Source organism: Oxyura jamaicensis, chromosome 2, assembly GCF_011077185.1.
Source record: "Oxyura jamaicensis isolate SHBP4307 breed ruddy duck chromosome 2, BPBGC_Ojam_1.0, whole genome shotgun sequence".
In the NCBI taxonomy this organism is placed as follows: Eukaryota; Metazoa; Chordata; class Aves; order Anseriformes; family Anatidae; genus Oxyura; species Oxyura jamaicensis.
This window is the reverse complement of record NC_048894.1, coordinates 136204865-136214145: the sequence shown is the minus strand read 5'-3', so window position 1 is coordinate 136214145 and position 9281 is coordinate 136204865. Positions and strand designations below refer to the sequence as shown.

Here is a 9281-nt window from a genome sequence, read left to right as displayed (position 1 = left end):
TCAGCAGCTGCTCAGCAGGCACATACGTTATGACCGTGAATCGACTAGGTGGGGAGCTGGTGCTTTGAGTCACGTATTGCCTGTTGTGGCACTGGTAAACCTCGGTTATTCTCAGGTGAAAAGCATAGCCCTTATTTTTATTTTTTCCCCAAAAGGGAAAGGCAGAATCTGTAAAAGATGTTTCAGAAACTGGATGGGAATATTGTTCTAACTCTGCCTAAATAGTGGGGCATCTTAAAAATAAGTTACAGGAGTTCAAATCAATTTCTGGTGTAACTAAAGGGGAAGCCAGGTGCATAAACTGGGGAGAAAAAAATAAAAAATAAAATGGTAAGAAAGGACTAGTTTTGGTACAACACCTCACCACAGGATATGAGTGGTGACTGTGGGTTGGATGTTGTTTGGAAGTGCCATCAGAGGTAAATGAAAGTCGAATATTGTGAAAGGAAACGGATAACTAAGACAGCAAGAGCAGTTACTCCAGGGGCTTTCTGCTGCTTGTATGTGCACAGCTGGGGCCTCCGAGGACGGGGGTTGGTTTGGAAGAGATGAAAGGTCATGTCAAATTGATTTAGCACCTACAAGTGCTATGGTGTGCTGCTTAGTCCCTAATCTGTGAGGTAGAGAACAAGAAGCTTGTGCTATTTGCTCATCTAAAAAATGTGTTTCAGTCCCCTCCCTCCCCCCAGTTTACAGCATTTATAAAGTAGAAATTTAGCTTGATGTGTGTATTTAAAATAAACCTGTCTTCACAAGAAGATGAAGGCTTCTCTTTTATTATAATATATACTAACAATATCCTGAAATGTAAATAAATTCTTCATCTCTGTGTTAATATACATAGTTTGTGCATTTAATTTCCATGTCGTGGCACAATGCTGAGATCTCGAGTGAGTAGCACACTATGGGGACAAGAAACGCAGTACAAAGAGCACCAGATACTGTAGTTTGCTGCCATCTCATAAAGTCCTGTACAAAAAAAAGGTACCAATACCGAAGGTATTCAAGTTGGAAAATTAAATGCAAAGTTCTTTGTTCTGAAGATTTCCTTGTGAAGTAGATCATGCTGGACTATGGGAAGAAAAGACAGTCTGCTTTCAAAGTGGGCAAGGTAGTCTGCAGGGAAAGAGAATTTGCAAGTGATGGAAGTATGTGAATCCTAAAACAGGCAGTAATACAAACTCCGAACGTAACAAAAAAAGCTTAATCACAATCTATGTATAGATTTTACATCTCAGGAAAACAACGTAATATATTGCTTCTCGGGGACATCTCCGAATGATTGCCTAGATTTGTGCTAGATGTCAAGATTCTCTAAGAGTTCACTCCTGGCAAAAGTAAGTTTCTCCATTTGGGATATTACCATAATCCTCATTTAAGCACTTCGGGGCTTTCAGCCTGAGGAGAGCAGTAGCAGCACTTTCACTGCTGCCAGGCAGGTGACCATCAAAGGGCAGGAGGAGCACGTAGCACGAGCAACGTTTTCACTAAACTGCACACCCGTAGTAAGCGGGTTGTTGACCACAATGATGTTCGAGTGTCAGATACTGGAGAAAGTTGCCAATTAGTCCCCCAATACTTTGATTCTGACCTGTAGTTTTATAACTGAAGATGCCCTGTTCTTACAAGCCTGTGATTTAAGAAGCCTGGGGCAAGTACTGGTTACTCAAAAAGTACTCATTCTCTTCACCCCAAAAAAGCTTGTGAGATATTGAAGTTTTCCATCAAAATGTAAACATTTTTCTGTTTAATGAGAAATGAAGATTTCCACCACGGACTGGACTGAGCACTAGCAAGAGGTTCATTCATGGAATGGCAGGAAGGATGGGGCTCGTAATTTTGGACCTAGTGCCTAGGTAATTTTGGTGAGTTAAGACAACAACATTACTTGCAATAATTGTTATCCTCCTCAATGAAAAATTCAGTTAGCCTAAGCAAATTATTAATAGCGCTGTATAAAGTGATCTCATTCAAGATACAACGCTGTGCAGTGCCAGCTCAAACAGATTAAATCTAAGCAGAAGTAAGGCAGAAAAAAAATATATTTATAAAAAAAAAAAAAAAGCTACATCCCCTAGGATGATCAGAGGAATGAGGCTTGCAAAAAGAAAACTAAAAGGATCTTGGCAGGTATCACCCCTGAAGATAAGCCTCTAAGTGCATTTGATGGCTGTCTATCTATACATCACCCATGCAACCGCTAGGAGGAAAAGGAATTATTTAAGCTACAGAAGAGTGCTGGCATGAGAAAAGGCTCACATAAAGCAGCTGTTAATAACATTATGCTAAAAGTTGCACAAGCCTTGGAGAGCAGCGCAGCTCTGGAATGCGCTTCCAGAGCAGTGGGAGCAGCGTCTGACTAACATGGAGCTAGTTAAGTTTATGAAGGGAATTCCTGCGTGCTGCATAAAGTCATTGTCATGATAATAAGAACATATTAAATATCAGTACTTTATTTATTTAGTGTCTTTGATCCAAAGCACTTATATAAAAAAGCAATAATGAAAATTCCTTTCAACCAGTACAATAAAAGTCATAATTCCTTGGGGCATTTCATTTTCTTTAGTAAAACGCAATTTGGACACATTCCATTCGATACTTGCAGAAATGACAGAGCATCGGCCCTATGAGTAATAAATCCAGAACATAAGATGAGCTATAGGTTATTGAAATGATGTGTTGCAAGGTTTGGAATCAACCTTTGCAATGCTAAATTTGCAACAGCTGAGGAAATTTGTGACTCTTTGGCAAGTTTACAGGTCTCCTCAGATCACTTCCCTGGAAGTCACTGGTTCTGAACTCCGTGAATCTACTGCTCGTGAAGCTGAGATAAACCCACTGCTTACAGCGAGGTTCTCGGCAGGCCCCAAAGCAACACACCCGATGGGAGCTGCGTTGGCCTCGACACCAATTTTTGCCTCCCTGGCAGTATTTAACCTGACTGGAGTGTGCGGATGTGCTACACGAACCCTTCTCTTCCTTCTCTTATTTCTTTCAGTGTCGCAGTCCAGCAGGTAACCTAGTGCTGTGCCGTGTTTCGGATGGGTATTTATAGGTGTATGGTAGTTTAAACTCATGCGAGAGAAGGGACGAGACTATTGAATTTGTGCCTGTGATGGCCCAGTAGAGAACTTGAAGCAGCCTTCCAGAAGTGAGAAACCTCAGCAAAAAGTCTCAAGTTTGGATGCTAATTTGGGTTATCCGAGTCAATCTTCAGGGCCATGTATACGGCTTTTTGACGTTTGGAGATACCGAGCAACACCTGGCCTACTGACTCCACGGCTTGTGCAGGCTCTGCTGAAATCTGTAGGAGTTTTATTTTGGTAAGGCTAGGAAGGACCCGTTTCCCTCACAATTCAAGGCTTATTGACCGCCGGGGAGGGTGTTCAAAGGAAATTTTGGGGAGCGGGTAAGGTGGGGAGTACGTTATTTCCCATTGTATTTCCTTTGACAGATCACTGGAATCTGATCCTGGGTGCTCGGCTTTCTGGTTTTAGGTGGAGTTGATACAACACCACCACCAAAAGATCCAGACCAGACAGCAACCCCTAACAGTCCAAAAAACAGGACATATCCATACCGTATTTGCTTTATTCTGCCAGTTGGGTGACCTTAATTTGGGTGCCACTCCTTCTTATGGTATGCAAGCACAGGCTTCCAAACAGGACAAATTCAGCTTTAGTATTTTAATTTCCGTTCTAACCTGTTTGAATTTATTTTCCGAACCTCTCCAGTCTTCACAAGAAAAAAATAAAACTAAAAAAAGTAGCAAAGCGTGTAACAAATGGGGCAGAAAACCTGCAGGATTTGAAGAGAACGGCCGCTCTGCCCTCTGAGTGCCAAGAGCTTGTTTCATAGCACAGATCACCAGACATGTAAGGACTCTGCCTGTTGGCTACAAGTGCTTATCTCTGTACAACTACATAAGGGAAAAGGCTGATCACTCAAATAATAAGTTTATGCAGATTCAGGGTTACTCTTGAGAACCCAGAATGATCTGCTCTCTTAAAAAAAAACGACTTGAAAAAGTACAGGCCAGCCCTTGAGAGGATTTAAACCGGCTACGTCACAACACCGGGTGGGAGGCTCTGCCCACAGTGAGTGCAGTATTAAGCTCTTTTTCTGTATCTGTTCTTTTCTTAGGCCCTTGCAGTCTTTCTTAGCTGTAACTTGTGAGTTCTTTTCAGAGGGAAAATGTGACTTGCAGGGTATTTTTTTTTCCCCCTTAGAGTTTCCTTGGCAGAAAGCGTAATGGAGTTGGCTGCCATCAACACCTGCTTTCAAGCTTGCCTGATAAAATTAGATTTTGTATCTCAGCATCACATATGGCAACTTTATAATTAGTCTTTTTGCAGTATATGAATGTCAGTTCCTAAAATGCTGCCTGTACTGTTCATGTGGGAATATTTCTCTTCATTAAACAAATCCAGATTTTACACTGGAGCTCCTAATTGTTGAAAACCCACGTTTTTGTGTGGCTGATCTCAGAACCATTTTGATGGGCTGAAATGCAAAGCATTTCACTGGGACCAGGCTGTGAGCACACCCCTTCTGAAAAGAGAAACCTGAGATGTCTTCATGGCCCTCCGTACCTAGAGTCACTCGAGGAAGTCTTTGAATACACAGCTATCTGAAAATGAGGGTTGGGCTTCTCCAGAGGGCTCGGTGTTGACCTAATGCTGGAAACAGAGGTAGGTCTATGCTTAGGAGCTTCTAAAAAGTACCACTGTACACAGCATTTCAAAACAAACACCCAGTTTTTAACACGTGTGCTAAAGAGTAAGCAAACTTCCACTGAAACGTGACGCTCAGAGGTGTTTTCAGACATGTGATGAGCAGAATTACCAATCAGAAAGATAGGGAAAAGTGTTCCCGTGTCAGTGATTTACAGGTGATTCTTTAAAAACAGTTATAAAATGCATCGGAAGTCCCACATTTGCCTCGTGATGGTCTTGAACTAGTACAGATACCAGTATAGGTGCGAGGTGAGTTGTTCATCATTAGTTTCACAGCTGAGAATTTTTATTCCACCCGGGTATGCTCATTTCTCTGCTCAAATGAGGAAGTGCACAAAGTAACAAATCATCACTATGCTGCTAGCACTAATGCCATGGGAGTGGTAACACTTGTATGAAAAGGTCAGCATTCAGTACCGATGCAACAGGATGAGGATGTGCAAACTGCCAACTTGTAATATAAATTTCTTTAGTTTCTCAAGTGCAAAGTTAGTGCAGTGTCAGCAACGTTATCCTCTAGGACAAAAAAAAAAAAAAAAAGACAAATAGGAAAACATTCATAAACATAGCTCTTGATAGTTCTCATGCAAACTGCTGTCGGACTTGTACACTAATGCAGTGAATCATTCAGGCTCAGCTCACTGGGGGTACTCCTGCTCATATTGGTGAGACTGGCCATAAGGGATTTAACCTTATAAGCATAATAGTCCCTTAAATTGACCGACGGAACTTCTTTCATGCCATCACCAAAATCACAGCTTCTCATGGCACTCTCTAACTGCTTCTGACGCCTGTAGAAGTGGGAGAATTTATTGAAGATCAGTGTAATGGGAAGCACTACCACTAGGATACCGGCTAGGATGCATGCAGATGCCGTCAACTTGCCAGCAGTGCTCCCTGGCACAACATCCCCGTAGCCAACCGTGGTCATGCTAACCGTAGCCCACCACCAACAAGCAGGGATGGTGGCTAACCCCTCATTCTCTTCTTTTTCAATGGTGTAAGCCACGACTGAGAAAATGGAGATGCCAACAGAGAGGTAAAGTAAAAGAAGCCCTACCTCTCTGTAGCTATACTTCAGGGTGGCTCCAAGAGACCTGAGACCTGTTGAGTGTCTAGCAAGCTTTAAAATGCGAAAGATCCTCATGAGTCTCAGGACTTGTGCAACCCTGCCTAAATTTGCCAAGGTCGGACTACTTTCCACCACCAAGTTGACAATCAAGGTAATATAAAATGGTAGGATAGACATTAGGTCAATCAAATTCAGGGCATGCTTGAAAAATTTTAAAAAGTCAGGAGCTACTGCAAATCTCGCCACCAGTTCAAAAGTGAACCATGCAATACCAAAGTGTTCCACGATTTCAAAGCGAGGGTCCTCCTCGGGGGTCCCGTTGCTGTCAACAATCTGAAAGTCTGGGAGGCTGTTCAGGCACATGGTCACAATGGAGCCCAGCACCACCACTATTGAAAGGACACTGAAGATTCGGCTTAAGACTGAGTAGCCAGGATTATCCAAAGCCAGCCAGAGCTGCCTCCTGATGTTTCCAAAGGGCTGTTTGTCAAACTTAGAGGCATCATTGTAGAATGCCAAGATCTCATCAAAAGAAGACGTGGTACTTTCCTGGTCACTTTGTTCCTCCCATTTCTCTTGGTCTGGCTCCATTTTCCTCCCATGGTAGCTGTAACTGCAGCATGAGTCTATAAAGAATTCATTTATTCCCCAGTATTCAATCTCCTGGCTGAAAGAAAACACACAGAGTTCACCCATCACATGGAGCTTGCCAGTGTTATAAAAGTGTAGCACGTAAGGGAAGAGCTCAGGGTTCCTGTCAAAATAAAATTCGTTCTTGGTGTCATCATAGTCATCGCAGAGCTCCAGTATCGACTCCTTCGAGTGGCAGCTCAGCAGTTTGCCCAGTCTGGTCTCGGGGAACCTTAACAATGTGTTGGATCTCATCTTTTTCTTAAAGCCTCCAACGTTGATGCTGATCTCATTGTCTTCAAAATTTGCCTCAGATAAAGCCTTCAGACTCTGCCCTGTCATAGTGAGCTCCTTCCAGGGGTGTACAGGGAGTAAAAACCTAGGATACAATTGCACAAAAAAAATCAGCAGAATGGGCAAATCTACAGCATGTTCACCCATTGACTTTTTTTTTGCTCCTATTCTTTCTTTCTCTCCTATTCTTTTTCTTTTTCTTTCTCTCTTTCTCTCTCTTTCTTTCTTTTCTTTCTTTCTCTCTCCCTTTCTTTCAATTTTTTCATTTAATTTCTTTCATCTTTCTTTCTTTCTTTCTTTCTTTCTTTCTTTCTTTCTTTCTTTCTTTCTTTCTTTCTTTCTTTCTTTCTTTTCTTTCTTTCTCTTCCTTCCTTCCTTCCTTCCTTCCTTCCTTCCTTCCTTCCTTCCTTCCTTCCTTCCTTCCTTCCTTCCTTCCTTCCTTCCATCCTTTTTCTTCCTTTCTCTCTTTTCTTTCTTTCTTTCTCTTTCTTTCTCTCTTTCTCTTTCATTCTTTCCTTTCATCTTTTTTCTTTCCTTTCATCTTTATCTTTCTTTCCTTCCTTCTTTCTTTCCTTTTTCTCTTTCATCTTTATGTCTTCCATCTCTTTCTCTCCTTCATCTTTCCCTTTCTCTCTTTCATCTCTCTTTCTCTCCCTGTATCTCCCTCTCTTTCTCTCCTCTCTCCTTTCCCTTCCCTTCCCTCTCCCCTCTCCCCCTTTCCTCCCCCCTTCCCTCTCCCACCGAAGCCCCCCCAGGACTGCTCCTTTGTCTCAGCGCCGCTCCCCTCCCCGCTCTCCCCCCGGGGGCCTCGGCCCCCTTTCCCCCCTCGCCCCCTTCCGCCCACCTCCCGCTGCCTCCTCAGCCCCCCGGACCTCTCCAGCCCTCCCGGGGCCCCGCAGCCCCCCGCAGCCCCCCGCAGCCCGGGGGGGGGGGGCTCCCTCCCTACCGTGCTCCCTCAGCGGCCGCGGCGCCCTGACGGCCCCCGCCCGCGTCCCGCCATCGCCGCCTCCTCCCGCCGCGGTGCTGAAGGGACAGCGGCGGCTCCAGCGGCGGCGGCGGCGGCGCAGCCTCTCGTCATGGCGACGACCCCCCGCGGGGGCCGCCCTCCCCTTCTTCCCCGCCGCTCCGACCTCACAGCCCCGCCGCTGCCGGCTGGGGAGGGGCGGCACGGCGCAGCCGCCCCTGGGCGGTGGGTGTGCGGCTGTCTGCCCGTCTGTCTGTCTGTGTGTAGGGGGGAGGTCTTCTGCCGCCCCCCCCCCCCCCTTGAGGCACGGTCGTGCCTCGCCCCCCGGCCGCCGCGCACCGCCCGTGGCTGGGCTGGGGCGGAGGGTGTATGTACCTCACGCGTCAGGAGGCATCGGGTCAGTCATCGAGGCTGGGGAGACCTCCGAGATCTCCCGGTCCAACCATCCCCCTACCACCAATGTCACCCACTGAACCATGTCCCCAAGCACCACGTCCAGCCTTTCCCTGAACACCCCCAGGGACGGTGACGCCACCACCTCCCTGGGCAACCCGTCCCAGTGCCTGACTGCTCTTTCTGGGAAGAAATGTCTCCTAAATTCCAACCTGAACCTCCCCTGGCACAATATGAGGCCATACCCTTGAGCCCCACCCGCAAAACACCCCCTGGTATTAAAGCACAGCCCTGTAAAAGCCCAGGTAACTGCACGCAGACATGGGGTGGGACAGGTCAGTGATGGTGTCTGCCATCCGCTGGGGCTCCAGAGCCTGCTCGGACTCCTACATAGGGTGCCATCAGCACCCCACCATGTCCCTCCTACATGTGTCCTCCACCGTGTCCCACTGACAGTGTGTGGCTGGAGCCCCACACCTCTGGGGACTCTCCCACAGGGCAGTGCATGGCCACAGCACCCTCAGCCCCCCAGGGATGCTGCTTCTTGCAGGCACTGCCCCTGCTTGCCTTCTCCTGGCTCTTCTGCTGGTGTGTGCCTGGGATGGAGGCTGTCCTGCTGCCCCTTTCCCCCTGGGTGTCCCTCCCTTTGCCCTAGGTCCCAGCAGGCTTCGCCACATGTCCGCTGGCATTTCACAGACCTCTCCTGCTTCCCATCGGCTGCCCAGTTAAGTCAGTGTGTGACAGCCTCCTCGTCTCAAGGCTGATTAACCCATCACTGGGGAAGCGCTGATTAAACTGGCTCTTAATGCCCAGGACCAGGGATGGCAGGACACGGGGCTGGGAACCACCACGTTGGGCTTTCTGAGCTGGATGTCCCTCCTCCCTCCCCAGGGCTTGGCTAAATCACAGAACTTCTCTGCTTTAGTTTCCCACTCACCATTAGAACAAAAATAACTCATGTTCCCTAGTGATGTTGCAAGGAATAGTGAGCGACTGCTGACAGTGCATTCAAGCAACGTCTTTTCACCAGCTCTGCACTATCCTAGATACCTAGTGGGGCTTGAAACATATTGAATTTGAAAAAGATGTATTTTTCATTACTTTACTTTCTTAGTTTTAAATTAGATTTTTTTCCCCCTAATGCTGCTTTGGAAGAAATTGAGTGGAGATATGCTTAGAGGATTTTCAAGCT

At 46.2% G+C, this 9281-nt stretch overlaps 1 protein-coding gene across 1 annotated transcript; it reads right to left on the bottom strand.

Annotated features, from left to right (window-relative positions):
• Positions 1 to 760: 760 nt before the first annotated feature.
• Positions 761 to 7927, bottom strand: KCNS2 (potassium voltage-gated channel modifier subfamily S member 2). Its single transcript, XM_035319758.1, has 2 exons — positions 7679 to 7927; positions 761 to 6817 (listed from the first exon to the last, which is right to left on the bottom strand). Exon 2 carries the CDS (start codon positions 6778 to 6780, stop codon positions 5347 to 5349), a length of 1434 nt encoding a protein of 477 aa, XP_035175649.1. The 5' UTR covers positions 6781 to 6817; positions 7679 to 7927; the 3' UTR covers positions 761 to 5346.
• Between the last annotated feature and the right edge of the window lie 1354 nt (positions 7928 to 9281).

What these genes read in the sequence shown, in the direction of transcription:
- KCNS2 (XM_035319758.1), bottom strand. Translation starts at nt 6,780, where the DNA reads ATGACAGGGCAGAGTCTGAAGGCTTTATCTGAGGCAAATTTTGAAGAC.